The sequence below is a fragment of the Lutzomyia longipalpis genome, chromosome 3, assembly GCF_024334085.1.
Source record: "Lutzomyia longipalpis isolate SR_M1_2022 chromosome 3, ASM2433408v1".
Taxonomy (NCBI): Eukaryota; Metazoa; Arthropoda; class Insecta; order Diptera; family Psychodidae; genus Lutzomyia; species Lutzomyia longipalpis.
In genome coordinates, this window is record NC_074709.1 from 23,236,968 (window position 1) to 23,254,957 (window position 17,990).

The following is a 17,990-nucleotide window of genomic DNA, read 5'->3' on the forward strand; positions in this document are numbered from 1 at the left end:
TAATGAATTTTTCTGATTTTTAAATAAATTCTTTAGACTCTTTAATCTTTCAAAACGTTCTGATAAATTCTTTAGGCTATTGGATAAGTTTTCCAAGCTTTCTGATAATTTTTTTATACTCTTAAAATTTTCTAAAATTTCTGATAATTTCTTTAGGCTCTTTGAAATGTTTTCCAGGCTTCCTAATAAATTTTTCAGGCTTTCTAATCAATTTTTCATACTCTTTGGTAAATTCTTAAACCAACAAGATAATTTCTTGAGACTATGGTAAGTTTTCTAAGTTTTCTATTATTTTTTTTCAGATTTATTGATTTTTTCCAGACTTTAATAAATTCTTGAGATTTTCTGATACCAAATATTGAATATTAGGCAGGAGTCCCGTCTAGGACTATATCAAAATATTATTTAAAAAGCCTCAGATTAATTTATCTTTTTTTGTAGCAGTTTCGTAGCAGTTTTATTGGGACAGTCTGTATTGAATGAAAAAATTAATGATTATTGCACTGTGAACTTACTCTAAAAATAAAACTGAATAATATGACTTAGATTGTCATAGCCTGAATTAATCGATTTTTATTTGAGTTCTACATGGAGAATGTGGGGAAGTTTGCGCGGGAAAGTCTCCCTGTAATGACACGTAATTATCTACAAACATATAGTTATATGAAGTTTTCCATAAGAAAGCTCAGTGAAACTTTATCAAATACCGTTGAATAGTTGAGATTTCTGCTTCCATACTCTTAGTTTCAAAACAGAAAAGCTTTCATTATTTATGCTGTTTCTTTTTTTTCTCTAATGCTCTTAGCATGATTAAAATGCTAAAATGTATTTTATTCAATAAAACTTGATTCTATTAAAATTTTATAGGCTCAAAAATCCCACATAAATGCCGAAAATTCACGCAACACCTTTAGGAGACGTCCGACTCTTTTTGTTAATTAGCAATTAAGACACGTCTCTTGATCTTTTTAGTTAGCCTTCTACTCGCGGGCGATATTCTCCGAAATCGAGGGAAAGTTGTCTCTCCCGCGAAAAGCGATAAAATATTCAACGAAAGAGGTTTCTTGCACTCGTTTTGCCCGGCCCAAAAAGACTCTTTTGTGCTCCTTAATGAAATTCCATGGGAAAAAGCTCCTCATTCAATTATTCGCCAAAATGTGTGATTAATGGAAAAAAATTCACCATTCGCCGAATAAAGAATAGAAGTCAATCAGGAGATACCCTTTCCTACTCTTTGGTTGATGTGCAAGAAAATTAACTTTCACACCCGGTGTTCTTTGCGGCTCGCAATGACGAGATGGTTATTCTTTTAAATTTATGATTCACATTCCCAATGTCAAAGCATTTATGTGGCTGAATACGTGTGTGTGGCTCAATACTTTGCCAAAAAATCATTGAATATTTATTGGGGAAAGAGGAGAAGCGAAAAAAAGTCACATTTATGTGTTCAATGACACGAAGATTTTCTGTGAGAAGCAGGAGAATCTTTCTCGCTCATAGAGGTGCATAAATTTAATGTACAAGGAGGTTTTTTTTGTATGAAGAGGTGTATTCTATAGTAAAGGAAGGAAGTTCTCCGTGAGGAATTATTGAGAAAAAGATTTTTTTGGCGGTGGAAACACGAGAACAATCTCAAATTATTCATAACTTGAAACAGAATTCGCACATTTTCGCTAATTCTCACAATTTGCGCCATCCACAGGGTACATCACTGCAGGTGTTTTATTGGAAAAACGTGTTGCGTAGAGTTCTACAACACATGGCCTATATGTCCTATATACTATAGGATATACTACATATATTCCTATATATGTACTACAGGATCAAAAGAGGACAACAAAATGAAAAAAATGCAAAATCGTGAATTTTTCACAAAAAAATCATTTTTAAGCAACTGATCCAATAAAACTAGTTGAATCACTAAACAAGTTTTATAGTCCTTAAAGGGTTAAAATTTGATAAACTTTTTTATGTTAATCCATTGATCATAATATGCTTAAAAATTACTTTTTCCGCTCAATTTCCAGTATCATTTTAGAGATAATTTCCTCGATTAAACTGGTTGAAAAATTCAAGATAGAAATATGAGCTATACAAGCTCTAAGATTAGTTAAGCCAACATATCAGATAACATCACCAAGTGTAAAAGCTTCTATAGAGTAATTAAGTTTGTCTACAAACATAAGCATAAGCTTTATATGTATGTAGCTATATATAACGTTCTTGAATGATTTGGCGAAACATCTGAAATTGTCTACCTTGTGTATTGGCGTATGTATGGATGTGTAGTCGCGCAAATACAAATTTATGTTGTTGAACGAGAGTAGGAGGGCCCCCTTCCATTCGCCAAACAGAACCCCACTCTCACGAAGTGTGGCCCCAACGATGGAATGACTTCAACGGAAGAGCACGGAAAAAGCTCAGTCTGCCGCTGAAAGTGCCTCGTGTCGTGTTCATCATTTTTAAATCCCCCCAAAAGTCTGTGCCTTCATTTCCACTCCATCAACCCTTTCTTATAATATTGTGCTAAAAGTGTGTGCAAGAAAAAAGGAAGCACCTTATAGTGCTGAAGAATATTTTGGTGTTACGAAGGAAAAGGCATTGCCCTCTTGTGAATCTCAGGTGTGTGTGTGCGCAAAAGGGTTGACCCTATCACCGTGGAATACCGGTCAAGTGCAAATTTTTGCTGTGCTAAGTGCACTCCTTGAATCAGAATCTCACGAAAAGTGCTAAAAAGTGGTCAATTTGTGATAAAATATCGCAAGTGTTTGCTCGAAAAAAAAGTCGCGGAGTCAACATCACCTTATAAATATAAAATCAACATACGGCCTTTCTCGACCTTACGTAATCGCTGTGCCATCAAGTGAACACCAGCGGAGCCTAAAGTGTGTGTGCCATTTACATTCAAATTTATCTCTCTCTCTCCTACTTGAAAGTCTTTTATACCCAAGTGGGAGTTCTTAGCTGGGGGATCATTTAGTGCTTTTTTTTTGTTCACAAGTGCAAGAAGGATGTGACGGTCCGTAGAGACCCCATCATACCCATACAATCACCATAATATCCTTTTTGATAATTTGGCTGTGGATTCACAAGTGCTTCAGTGTGGCCTCCTTGTGCAGGGAGACAAAGACACCACAGAGACTGTTTTAGACGTTTAGTGCATTAGTTATTTTCCTCATTTATGTGTTCTTTTTCGCGCTGAAAAGGTAAAAACCAACACACTGTGCGAAAATTAAGTTTACTGCTCCCAAAAGACATTGTAAATTGTCGTGGAAATTCCTTGTGTGATTTATAACGAATATTTTTCAATTTAAAATTTCTGCAGACATAATAAAAATTATATATAGTTGATGTGAAAGGAATTTTAATGCAAAATTGAGATTTTTTTATGTGTTGAGAAATTAGGCGGATTTTTTTTTTGTTAAAATTTACTCACTGGAACGGTGACATCATACAACGATTTTGCATACATCAGTGCACGATTAATTCATTGAGAAGTCATGCGGCATGAGATTTTTAGACAAGTTCTTTGTGAATACAATGGACAGCAGAACGTTTTAAAAGCATTTTAGCCAAAGTAGATTAGACAAAAAGATTATTTTATAGTATTTTTTTTCTCGTGAAAAATACTATGGAAAAATTTTTAATATGAATTTCTTAAGGTTAACTCTTTTTTTGATAAGCAATATGGAAGTAGAAAGGTATGTGCTTGAATTTACGATAGAAAAAATCTAAAGAATTCAAACAATGGTTTAGGAGCATAATTATATTATAATTCGGCAAATTTAAAAGAAATTTTTTATGGAGGTTTGGGAGTTCGTAAATCTTGAAAGTTTAAAGAAAGCTGCCGGCTTTTTTTATTACAAGGTATTTTAATCTTCTAATCAAACGTCATAAGACGTAATAACGTAATGAGTTTAAAAGAGATAAAAAGAAATATTTAAAATGAAAAAATGAATTTAAAAAATGAAGGAATTTGAAATAAATTAAAAACAATTACAAAAGCTCAGTAAATTTCAAAATGGATTTATATAAATTAAATTAGAATTCATTCTGCGCTTGAATTAAATTTTTAAGAAATTTTCCTAACATGTAAATTTCTAGAATTATCTAGAGTAATTTATAAAAAAAAAATATCAATACGTAATTTCCTATAAGAAGAATATTTATTCAAAATAATTGATAGCGAGAAAGTAGTACTTGTAAAATATGCGCTGAATTCATCTCAATGAGAATCCAGATAATGCGAAAACGCGATAATATTTTTTTGCCTTATCGCATAAAATTTTAAGCACCTTTTGCATCTTTTGAATGATCTACTTGTGAACACTTTAAAGTTTCTTCTGCCCCGAAGGCATAAAAAGCAGAATATTAATGAACACTTCTTGTGCTTATTTGTAATTACTCGATCGATTTTATTTGGTGAGAGCAACTTTTTCTGCAAAGTGTGTATCTGCTCATAAATCATTGGGGTTTGCACATTGAGACGTCTCTGCGAAGGATGTTTCAGCCTCTCGTAAGAGAGTGCAATTCAATCGGTTACAGTGGGATTGAATTTCAGTCGCATGATCGCATTGAAAAGGAATTTTTTCCAACAAATGTGCACAATTCACGAGAATTAAATCTCCACAACAAATCTCGGCTATTTCCACGACATTTTGCAATGAAAGTGAATAGTTTTGGGTATCTTACATATTACTGCATTATGGATTGAATTTAAATTTATTAAAAAAAGATTTTTCTCAAATATTTAAAAAATAAATAAATAAATTTAAGCCTGACTTTGATAGAAGACTTTTTCAATAAATTCCTTAATAGATCGCTGTGATTGGAATAATGCAAAGATGGTGCTAGAAAAAACCCAGAAAAAAGTATCTTCCCAAGGGAAGAGTTCATCAGTAAAGACGTCCAAGAGTTCTTCAACAACTCAGCAGAAGAGCTCAAAAGTTGTTTCCTCTACCAGTGGAGGAAGCGTTACAATTGAAGAGAGCCATCATGATGTCCCAATTTCTTCTCAAACATCCTACATCGTCAGTGATGAGGTGATTGATCGGAAACCCAAGGAACACATCATCTTCGGTGGTACCCAGATAACTGAAGTTGGTACAGTTCTGGGGAAGAATGATGGAGATAAGACAATTCGTGAAGCCCCTGGGGTGACATCATTTACAAAAGTTGAATCTGGATCATCCTCTACAAAGAGTAGCACCCAGAAATCCTCATCCAGCAGCTATGTCGTTGAATTTGTGGATGGAAAGGAAGTTCGTCGGGATGTTCAGGCCCGTGAATGGGGTTCCAGTGATAACCAGAGTAAGGCTGAAGAATTCAAATCCGTATCGGGCACAGGTATTAAGACCGAAACTCAATATGCTGCCAAATCCGACAAGGATTCCCTGAAGTACGACACAGGGAAGGGTGGTGAGAATCCCATGTTTGATCGTATTATGCAAAGTGAGGAACGCCTTGTGGAGAAGATTGGTCAGGAGAAGCCCCTTGATTACCACAACCAGACAACCCAGTATGAAACGTATGATCCTACAACAAAGAGAATCATATCTCGTGGGGGTGATAGTCAGACAAATCTCTCAGGAGCAATGATAACACAGAATATTGACTCAACAAGTCTCCAGAATGTGCCCAAAAGTGACCAGATGGCCATCTCTGTGAGTGCTCTTGAGAATCAAAGCACCTCCGTGGGTCGATTGACGGCGGAAAATGTGAAAATTCTCAACACTAGCCAAGAGAAGAAGCATCAATCGTCCAGGAATGTCTCAAAAGACGTAACAGTGGTCACGGAAGAGCGTAGAAGTAGCTTTGATGATGCTGCTTCTGGGAATACTTTTATAATTGAGGAGAACACCCGGGGGCAGCAGGAAAGGCAGTCTGCGGTAACAGATAGAAATCAAAGCTCATGGGATGGGAAATTCATCTACGAAAAGCCACAGGTCATCACTAGTAGCAGTAGCCACCAAACCAGAGATGTAAGTTTCTGAATCTTATTGAAAATATTTTTTAAGTTATGAGTTGGTGATGAATTCTTCCTTTACAGAGCGTCGCTAATGCTACAACAACATACAAGACCAAGGTTTGGGATGATAAATCCAAATCTTGGAGGGTGGTGAATGAAACAACAGTCAGTGAGAAGGATGTCTTGCTTGAGCAACGACATCGTGTCAATGATCAACCGGAAATGAAGATGAGAAGTGCAACTTCCAGCAAGGAAGTTACAGAAAATCGTGGACAAACAGGAATAACTTCCAGTAAAGAAATTTCCCAGACACATGATCAAACTGTGAAGCAAGTAGCAGATACAGTTGATAATGCATCCATCAGGCACACCACGGAAAGTCTTGGGCAAACTTCGAAGAAACAGACTACAGATGTGCGGGATAAGACCTCAACAATTAAGGATGTTGCAGACATTCGTAAGCAGTCTTCCAAAAGTGATGTCCAAGAAATCCGTGATCAAAGTGTGATCCAATCTTCGAAGAGTGAATTAAAAAGTTCCAGCTCAAGCACAACAAAGTCCTCCGCAATTAAGGAAAGCACGAGCAAGAGCTCAACTGAAAGTGTTAGTAAGTCTTCGAGTAAAATCCAGCAGCAGGTTTACGATGAGAAAACCAAAACCTGGCAGGAAGTAGATGAGAAGACATTGAAAAGCAAACGTCCATCCCTTGTGCGGTATGTTAGTCAGGAAAGAGATGGGACCTATACGACAATCTACAAGCGAAAGATTTACGATGCAAAGTCAAGACAATGGAAGATTGTGGATGAGAAGGTTTTTAAGGATCGAAAACCCTATGAAACAATTCCCGAGTATCCTATTGAGGATACAACGAATAGAACAACAACAACCTATACCACCAAGGTTTACGACACAACCACGGGAACGTGGAAGATTGTGGATGAACAGAGCTTCACAGATACGGACACTTTCATCCCAAAGGACATTGTTCAGGAGATCGAAAGAGATCATCCTGATTTGGCAAATATAACAACAACAACGGAAATAACGAAGGTATGTTGCACAGATGCTAAAAAACATTCACTGTGATGTCATTCTGTGTATTTTTGTGCAGATTTTTGCCACGAATTTGAGGGGAAGTCTCACCTTGAAGATCATTTTCTTCGTAATGTTTCAACAAAACAAAATTCATCATTAAGAATGCATTAGCACAAGTTTGCAAACTTATTCTTCCGTAACAGAAGATTTAATTGATATCTTGTTATATTTACCATTAAACCATGACCGTGAGAATATTTTTAATTATTCATGAGAAGTTTTGCAAAGTTTCTAAAGCATGCATTTTGTAAAATGAATTTTTATGAGGATTTGTGAGACTTTTTTCTTTTTTTTTTTTACAAAATTCTCAGCGGAACGGTTTCGTGAGTTGAAGAAAATAAATTGGTTTAGCAGAAATATTTACAAAATACACCAAGTCTAAAAAGTTTTTTTATGCAAAGAAATATAGATAGAACTAGTTTAAGAGCATTAACTATACAAGATTAGTTTTTTTTTATTGGGTCATAAATATTGAAATATTAGTAAAACACATCAACCTAACGATGATTCATTGCTTATTTTAGAATATTCTTTGGATGTTTCTCAATTATGGATTTTCTTTTGTGCACAGAATAAAATACCCACACGGTGACTACACAGTTATTTTCTGGAGGCTGATCCCACGACGTGTAAAATGTTTTTTTTTTTGCAAATTCTCAAAATAACTCATCTTATCTTGCAAATTCTCAATTTTTTTCTCTCGCGCGCATTTTTTGCTGACTTTCTGCACATATCTAGTCTTGATAGCAAAATCTCCGAAGGCTATCGCAAAGAAGTCAATAAATTAATGAATTTATGCGCAGCATTATCGGTAATGAGAAAATTTTCTCTTTCGCACAAATTGATTTTTATCAATAACACTCCACTTTTGCGTGATCGCGTACGCTCTTTAAGATTAATCTTAATCATTCAGTGTGGAAATAGATTTACAGGTGATGATGATGAAAATAAATATGCTAGAAAATTCGCACAAAAATTGCTCATAAAGTAGGTAGCAAAAAAAGTGTCCATAAATGGGAAGGAGAGGCTGCACTAATATGAGTAACTTTCCAGAGAATCCATATTTTCTTACTTTATTGAATCAACTGTGGCAGCGATCAATGGAAAATGTGTGGGTTGATTTTAGAGGTATTGCGTGGGTTGATCGTCGCGTATATACTTTAATGGAAATGCAAGAAATATGCTAATCTACTTTCTTGTTGGCCTCTCAGTTTTTTTTGCAATCTTAGAGATCATTAAACGATCATTTCCTCCACAGATCTTTGACGCCACAACCAATACGTGGCGCGTGATTGATGAGAAAACATCAACTGATGTTCTCGAGAAGATTGTCCAGAGACCCAGTAGAACAAAGGATGTCTACATTGAGAATATTACAGATATTGATAAATATAAGTCCGTGAAGGATTCCTCGGAGACAAATATCGATATTCTCAATAGAACCGACATAACCGACGTAACCAAGCGAACGATCGAGGATATAGATGTTTCACAGCAAGGAGTAACAGAGAAATTCACAAAAGATCAGGGAATCGTTAAGAAGAGCAGCATTTTAGATGATACATCAGACAATCGAATTGTCCGAGAAGAGATCGACATTGAGCGGAAAACCATCAACGAGAAGATCACTGATCGTACATCAAAAGACTCGGTGAGCTATTAACGACAATTACCAACTATTTGCCAATAGAATTCAATGTGCCCCTCTCAATTGATCCAACAGAAAATCACACAGTCAACGACGAAAACTTCTGGAGGTCAGAGCAAATATGAAGAAATTACCAGGAATGATGTCACCAAGATTTCAGATAAAGTCTCGCGAGATTCTGCCCGGAATTCAATTAACAAAGAGCAGTGTATTTGCGAAATATGTACTTGTGGGTGAGTGGGCATTTTCCTCACTTTTATGATTAAACTCCAATCCACCAAATTGGTCTAATTAGATGAATTAAATCTAATAAAAAAATTTTGCTTCCTTTTTAGGCGCCATAGCTGCGTACATAAAACTGAGGATCACATCGTTATCTCCGAGGATAGGAGTGCCGTTGAAAATAGAACAGCTTACAATCAAGACTTTATCAATAAATTCGTTGATAAAACCACTGATATAAGGGAGACTGTGAAAAAGCCCCAAGATAATCTGAAGCTTGAAGGAGATTTTCAGGAATATCGCAAAGTTGTCGAAGAGCTGAAGGTCGTTAGAGGTGATCGAGCAGACATTGTCCGTAGAAAGGATAATTTGACCACAACAGGTGAATTTACAGGTACGTACCAAAAATAATGAAACACAAGTATTATCTTATTTTAAAACTTTCTTTTTTTTTTCACTTAAGACATCACTACTGCTAAGACGGATTTCACTGACTACACAGCCGACAGGGAGCGTGTTACACCAATCCGCCGAAACACTTTTACAAAAATTGAAGGAACAATTGACTTCACCACTACTAATCAGACAGATTTCATTGATCAAGAAATTCATTATCAACGACCCAGAAAGAGAACATGGACAAAAGATGATGTAGAGAAGTTCTACTCACAAACAGATGTAACAACCAAAACAACAAATCAGGAGCAATATCGTGCCATTAAGGATACAAAAGATATAAGACAAGAACAGAAAAAACCTCTTGATAATCTTCGTCCTGAGGGAGACTTCTATACACCAGAAAAACCAGGGTACCGTCCCGCTGAAAGACCGAAGCAAATTCGACCACAGGATAATTTGCGCACTGAAGGAAACTTCGAACGACCTGTTAAACACCAACCATCACCTGGAGAGAAAAGAACACCAATACGCCATGGAGATAACTTGAAACCTGAAGGAGATTTTGAACGGCCAGAGAAACCAGGATATCATCCTGCCGAACGGCCTAAACAGGTGCGACCAGAAGATAATTTGAAACCTGAAGGAGATTTCCAAAGGCCCGAAAAACCCGTGTTCAAACCTGCAGAACGTCCACAGCAAAAAAGGCCTGAAGATAATTTACGTCCTGAAGGTGATTTTGAGCGTCCATCAAAGTCTCAACCTACTCCAGGCGAGAAAAGAACTCCAATTCGTCATGGCGACAATCTCAAGCCTGAAGGAGATTTTGAACGGCCAGAAAAACCAGGATATAGGCCCGCTGAGAGACCACAGCAAGTCAAACATGAAGATAACTTGCGTCCTGAAGGACAATTTTACACTCCCGAGAAGCCTGGCTATCGTCCAGCTGAAAGGCCACAACAAATTCGGCCTGAAGATAATTTGAAACCTGAAGGAGATTTCCAAAGGCCCGAAAAGCAAGCATTTAGACCAGCAGAACGTCCACAGCAAAAAAGACCAGAAGATAATTTACGTCCTGAGGGAGACTTTGAAAGGCCAGTCAAACCCCAACCTTATTCGGCCGAAAAGAGAGCTCCAATTCGTCACGGAGATAATCTCAAGCCTGAAGGAGATTTTGAACGCCCAGAAAAACCAGGGTATAGGCCCGCTGAGAGACCGCAGCAAGTCAAACATGAAGATAACTTGCGTCCTGAAGGACAATTTTACACTCCCGAGAAGCCTGGCTATCGTCCAGCTGAAAGGCCACAGCAAATTCGGCCTGAAGATAATTTGAAACCTGAAGGAGATTTCCAAAGGCCCGAAAAGCAAGCATTTAGACCAGCTGAACGTCCACAACAGAAAAGGCCTGAAGATAATTTACGTCCTGAGGGAGACTTTGAAAGACCAGTCAAACCCCAACCTTATTCGGCCGAAAAGAGAGCTCCAATTCGTCACGGAGATAATCTCAAGCCTGAAGGAGATTTTGAACGTCCAGAAAAACCAGGATATAGGCCCGCTGAGAGACCGCAGCAAGTCAGACATGAAGATAACTTGCGTCCTGAAGGACAATTTTACACTCCCGAGAAGCCTGGCTATCGTCCAGCTGAAAGGCCACAGCAAATTCGGCCTGAAGATAATTTGAAACCTGAAGGAGATTTCCAAAGGCCCGAAAAGCAAGAATTTAGACCAGCTGAACGTCCACAACAAAAGAGGCCTGAAGATAATTTACGTCCTGAGGGAGATTTTGAAAGACCAGTCAAACCACAACCTTATTCGGCCGAAAAGAGAGCTCCAATTCGTCATGGAGATAATCTCAAGCCTGAAGGAGATTTTGAACGCCCAGAAAAACCAGGATATAGGCCCGCTGAGAGACCACAGCAAGTCAGACATGAAGATAACTTGCGTCCTGAAGGACAATTTTACACTCCCGAGAAGCCTGGCTATCGTCCAGCTGAAAGGCCACAGCAAATTCGGCCTGAAGATAATTTGAAACCTGAAGGAGATTTCCAAAGGCCCGAAAAGCAAGAATTTAGACCAGCTGAACGTCCACAACAAAAGAGGCCTGAAGATAATTTACGTCCTGAGGGAGATTTTGAAAGACCAGTCAAACCACAACCTTATTCGGCCGAAAAGAGAGCTCCAATTCGTCATGGAGATAATCTCAAGCCTGAAGGAGATTTTGAACGCCCAGAAAAACCAGGATATAGGCCCGCTGAGAGACCACAGCAAGTCAGACATGAAGATAACTTGCGTCCTGAAGGACAATTTTACACTCCCGAGAAACCTGGCTATCGTCCAGCTGAAAGGCCACAGCAAATTCGGCCTGAAGATAATTTGAAACCTGAAGGAGATTTCCAAAGGCCCGAAAAGCAAGAATTTAGACCAGCTGAACGTCCACAGCAAAAAAGGCCTGAAGATAATTTACGTCCTGAGGGAGACTTTGAAAGGCCAGTCAAACCCCAACCTTATTCGGCCGAAAAGAGAGCTCCAATTCGTCATGGAGATAATCTCAAGCCTGAAGGAGATTTTGAACGGCCAGAAAAACCAGGATATAGGCCCGCTGAGAGACCACAGCAAGTCAGACATGAAGATAACTTGCGTCCTGAAGGACAATTTTACACTCCCGAGAAACCTGGCTATCGTCCAGCTGAAAGGCCACAGCAAATTCGGCCTGAAGATAATTTGAAACCTGAAGGAGATTTCCAAAGGCCCGAAAAGCAAGAATTTAGACCAGCTGAACGTCCACAGCAAAAAAGGCCTGAAGATAATTTACGTCCTGAGGGAGACTTTGAAAGGCCAGTCAAACCCCAACCTTATTCGGCCGAAAAGAGAGCTCCAATTCGTCACGGAGATAATCTCAAGCCTGAAGGAGATTTTGAACGCCCAGAAAAACCAGGATATAGGCCCGCTGAGAGACCACAGCAAGTCAAACATGAAGATAACTTGCGTCCTGAAGGACAATTTTACACTCCCGAGAAGCCTGGCTATCGTCCAGCTGAAAGGCCACAGCAAATTCGGCCTGAAGATAATTTGAAACCTGAAGGAGATTTCCAAAGGCCCGAGAAGCAAGAATTTAGACCAGCTGAACGTCCACAGCAAAAAAGGCCTGAAGATAATTTACGTCCTGAGGGAGACTTTGAAAGGCCAGTCAAACCCCAACCTTATTCGGCCGAAAAGAGAGCTCCAATTCGTCACGGAGATAATCTCAAGCCTGAAGGAGATTTTGAACGTCCAGAAAAACCAGGATATAGGCCCGCTGAGAGACCGCAGCAAGTCAGACATGAAGATAACTTGCGTCCTGAAGGACAATTTTACACTCCCGAGAAACCTGGCTATCGTCCAGCTGAAAGGCCACAGCAAATTCGGCCTGAAGATAATTTGAAACCTGAAGGAGATTTCCAAAGGCCCGAAAAGCAAGAATTTAGACCAGCTGAACGTCCACAGCAAAAAAGGCCTGAAGATAATTTACGTCCCGAAGGGGACTTTGAACGTCCTGTCAAATATCAACCAACTCCTGGAGAAAAGAGGACTCCTATTCGCCATGGAGATAATCTCAAACCAGAGGGAGACTTTGAACGACCAGAAAAACCAGGATACAGGCCCGCAGAAAGACCACAACAAGTCAAACCTGAAGATAATTTGCGTCCCGAAGGACAATTTTACACTCCCGAGAAGCCTGGTTATCGTCCAGCTGAGAGGCCACAACAAGTAAAACCTGAAGATAATTTGAAACCTGAAGGAGATTTCCAAAGGCCTGAAAAACAAGAATTTAGACCAGCTGAACGTCCACAGCAAAAAAGGCCAGAAGATAATCTACGTCCTGAAGGGGACTTTGAACGTCCTGTCAAATATCAACCAACTCCTGGAGAAAAGAGGACTCCTATTCGCCACGGAGATAATCTCAAACCAGAGGGTGACTTTGAACGTCCAGAAAAACCAGGGTACAGGCCCGCAGAGCGACCGCAACAAGTTAAACATGAAGACAATCTTCGTCCTGAAGGTGAATTTTATACCCCAGAAAAGCCTGGTTATCGTCCAGCTGAAAGGCCACAGCAAATTCGGCCTGAAGATAATTTGAAACCAGAAGGAGATTTCCAAAGGCCTGAAAAACAAGAATTTAGACCAGCTGAACGTCCACAGCAAAAAAGGCCTGAAGATAATTTACGTCCCGAAGGGGACTTTGAACGTCCTGTCAAATATCAACCAACTCCTGGAGAAAAGAGGACTCCTATTCGCCATGGAGATAATCTCAAACCAGAGGGAGACTTTGAACGACCAGAAAAACCAGGATACAGGCCCGCAGAAAGACCACAACAAGTCAAACCTGAAGATAATTTGCGTCCCGAAGGACAATTTTACACTCCCGAGAAGCCTGGTTATCGTCCTGCTGAGAGGCCACAACAAGTAAAACCTGAAGATAATTTAAAACCCGAAGGAGATTTCCAAAGGCCTGAAAAACAAGAATTTAGACCAGCTGAACGTCCACAGCAAAAAAGGCCTGAAGATAATCTACGTCCTGAAGGGGACTTTGAACGTCCTGTCAAATATCAACCAACTCCTGGAGAAAAGAGGACTCCTATTCGCCACGGAGATAATCTCAAACCAGAGGGTGACTTTGAACGTCCAGAAAAACCAGGGTACAGGCCCGCAGAGCGACCGCAACAAGTTAAACATGAAGACAATCTTCGTCCTGAAGGTGAATTTTATACCCCAGAAAAGCCTGGTTATCGTCCTGCTGAGAGGCCTCAACAAGTGAAACCTGAAGATAATTTAAAACCCGAAGGCGATTTCCAAAGGCCTGAAAGACAAGAATTTAGACCAGCTGAACGTCCACAGCAGAAGCGTCCTGAGGATAATCTTAAGCCCGAAGGAGATTTTGAACGTCCTGTCAAATATCAACCAACTCCCGGAGAAAAGAGAACTCCTATTCGTCATGGAGATAATCTCAAACCAGAGGGAGACTTTGAACGTCCAGAGAAACCAGGATACAGGCCCGCAGAAAGACCGCAGCAAGTTAAACATGAAGACAATCTTCGTCCTGAAGGTGAATTTTATACCCCAGAAAAGCCTGGTTATCGTCCTGCTGAGAGGCCTCAACAAGTGAAACCTGAAGATAATTTAAAACCCGAAGGCGATTTCCAAAGGCCTGAAAGACAAGAATTTAGACCAGCTGAACGTCCACAGCAGAAGCGTCCTGAGGATAATCTTAAGCCCGAAGGAGATTTTGAACGTCCAGTCAAATATCAACCAACTCCTGGAGAAAAGAGAACTCCTATTCGTCATGGAGATAATCTCAAACCAGAGGGAGACTTTGAACGTCCAGAGAAACCAGGATACAGGCCCGCAGAAAGACCGCAGCAAGTTAAACATGAAGACAATCTTCGTCCTGAAGGTGAATTTTATACCCCAGAAAAGCCTGGTTATCGTCCTGCTGAGAGGCCTCAACAAGTGAAACCTGAAGATAATTTGAAACCCGAAGGAGATTTCCAAAGGCCAGTAAAACCAGGGTTCCACCCAGCCGAGCGCCCACAACAGAAGCGACCAGAAGATAATCTCAAGCCTGAAGGAGATTTTGAACGTCCTGTCAAATATCAACCTACTCCTGGAGAAAAGAGAACTCCTATCCGACATGGCGATAATTTGAAACCAGAAGGAGATTTTGAACGTCCAGAAAAACCGGGATATCGACCAGCTGAAAGGCCACAGCAAATTAAACCACAAGACAATCTTAAACCAGAAGGGGACTTCCAGAGGCCAGATAAGGTTGAATTTAAACCAGCTGAACGTCTACAACAAAAGCGACCGGAGGATAATTTGAAACCGGAGGGTAAAATGCTTGTTCAACGAGAGGATCAGTATAAGACTACAAAGGGTGATAGGTATGACGTTGTTAAACGTACAGACAACCTAACTCTGTCGGGAGAATTTATTGATATGAAAAAGAAAGATGATTTCACCATTACTAGGGGTGAAAGAGCAGATGTTGTAACAAGAGAGGATAACTTAAAGATGACCGGAGAATTTACATCAAAACGCTCATCGGATGATTATAAAAGCGTACGAACTGAAAAAGTTGAAGTTGTTCGACACAAAGACAATTTACGTCTTGAAGGTAATTTCGAAGATCACAATCGTCGAGATGATTTTACTGTAGTTCGAGGTGAAAAGGTGGAAGTGGTGAAGCATCCTGATAATCTTCGCCCCGAGGGAACATTTGAGAAGCGGGATAAACCAAAATTCGTCCCGGTAGAAAAGAGAAAACCAATTAAACAAAGTGATAATCTCAAATTGGAAGGTGATTTCTATCGTCCTGAAAAGACTTCACCACAAAGAAAGGATGCTCGTGCAACTCCAATTAAACACAAGGATAATTTGAAGATTGAGGGTGATTTTGAAAAACCAGAGAAGAAACCATACTCACCGGCTGAGAAGCCCATTGTTAAGAAACCCCAGGATAATTTAAAGATTACTGGAGAATTCGAAGGGAAGACTACACAGAAATCCGAATTCCGGGTTGTACGCGGAGAAAGGGCGGATGTGAAGAAGATGGAAGATCATCTTGATGTTGGATCGGGAACTATGGAAACAACAACCACATCTTCATCAACCTTCAAGCAACAGAAAACAACACAGAAAACTAAACCTGTATCCACAAAGCATCATCTCATGAAATCAAGTATTACTCTTGGGGATGATACAACAATCTCCAGAACAACAAATCAAATGAACTACACGGATACCAGACAGAAGACTGTGAGTGAGAAGACTACAACTGTTAAAGAAGATACATCAACAAAGAAGGGTCTGCAGGATGGTATGATTGTCGTAACAACGAAGAAGGTGACAACTGTCTTAGCCAACGAAGCTCCTCCAGAGACACCGGTTACTGAGGTCGTTCACATGGATAATAAAATTAATGTACGACAACACGAATCGAGATCATCTTCAAACTTGAACATCGTGAAGCAATCAAATATTATCAACAAAACTGAAATGGTTGATGAAAGTCATGTTAAAAGAATTGAGAGCGGTAGCAGGCAAGAGAGAATTGAGAGCGGTAGCAGGCAAGAGAGAATTGAGAGTGGTAGTAGGCAAGAGAGAATTGAGAGCGGCAGCAGGCAAGAGAGAATTGAGAGTGGTAGCACACAACAACGAATTGAAAGTGGAAGCAAGAGGGGGAGTATTGAGAGTGGTAGCAGGCGAGAGAGTGTTGAAAGCGGGGGCAGACAGGAAAGAATCGCTGTGCATGAGGCATCTCAGAAGAACAAGAATGTCAACTTAAGAGTTTCAGATGTTCTCAATCAGAGAACTGTGATGCAGAATGAGGAGAGAAGTCGCGGAGGATCGCAGTTTATCACTCGCCAAAGTGACGTCATTAATCAGCAATTAAATTTGAGAAGCAACGATGAGAATATCAACAACAGGTAATGATTTTGATTAAAAATATTCTAATATGATTCTTAAATATATATTTTTTCTAACCTGTAGCCATAGACAGTCCATGAGGAATGAACATCATAGCATGGAGAGTAGAGAGAACAGAGTTTCTTCGCATGACAGTCACGAGAAGCATCTTCAGGAATCACAGCGTCGGAATTACGTGGCTGAGAAGAATGCCGTCAATACGCAGTATCATCGTCGAAATGTCTTGTCCACGGAAGCAGATGTCTCCAATGCGGTCTTTCATCGCAAAGCAACATCATCAAACACCCACGAAGCCGTCCAATCAACGAGTCTTAGCTCCACAGCAGCCATTCAGCGGAAGAGTCTCTCCAATCTCCATGATCAGTCACTCTATTCTGGTTCATCAAATGATCGCAAGAGCTACAGCTCTCTGCATCGTCAGGGTCGTGAGCATTCTTGGTCTACCCATGGTGCTGATCAAGCAACTCGAGTCACTCACAAGGATAATCTGAGTATCGGCAAAGGGGAATTCTACGGTCGTGTGGAGTCCCGAAGCTATGGTAATTGGGCTGGCCCTGCTGCTGGAATGCGATCATACGAAGCTCCAATAACTAAACGCACAATGAACTCCTCAAGCATATCCTTCGGAGATTCCTCAGCATCTGGCTTCACTAGCTACCGGAAGGAGTACGTTAGGGTCCACGATGGTCCCTGTCCTGCTCATCACATCGACAAGGGCAGCTTCAAGCATACCCGTGATACGAAGACGCACAAATTTTATCTACCTGTGACCAAGAACTAACCATTCCATGAAGTTTTACTACATTTTTTGCCTTTATAAACTTTTCACGAAATAACTGGTGCTCATAAAAAGCAATATTTTATAGGGATTTAACAAAATATTAATTCATTCCGTTCAATTTACTAATTAAAACGTTGCTCTTTGTTAAATGAATAACACAGTGTTTTTACATACATACCTATATGAAATCAGTTGATTAACACACGTTATTTTTCTATGATGCATTTATAATATTGAAATAAAAAGTATTTTGCCATTTTACCTTTATTTTTTAATGGAGGTTTTTCTCCAGCTTCTCTGGGATCTTGCTGTTGAGCGCAACGGTAGGAATTCAAAATTGGAAACGGGAAAAGTTGCAGGAAAAAGGCGGCAAAGTAGAAAAATTACCGCCGATTGTTGATGCTGAAAATTCCATG

At 39.7% G+C, this 17,990-nt stretch overlaps 1 protein-coding gene across 1 annotated transcript; it reads left to right on the forward strand.

The window, feature by feature from the left end:
• Positions 1-2,413: 2,413 nt before the first annotated feature.
• Positions 2,414-17,835, forward strand: LOC129792865 (uncharacterized). The gene is made up of 8 exons (XM_055832258.1): positions 2,414-3,206; positions 4,819-5,981; positions 6,050-7,018; positions 8,322-8,714; positions 8,787-8,944; positions 9,047-9,327; positions 9,397-16,792; positions 16,857-17,835. Exons 2-8 carry the CDS (start codon positions 4,845-4,847, stop codon positions 17,572-17,574), a joined length of 11,052 nt encoding a protein of 3,683 aa, XP_055688233.1. The 5' UTR covers positions 2,414-3,206; positions 4,819-4,844; the 3' UTR covers positions 17,575-17,835.
• The last annotated feature ends 155 nt before the right edge of the window (positions 17,836-17,990 follow it).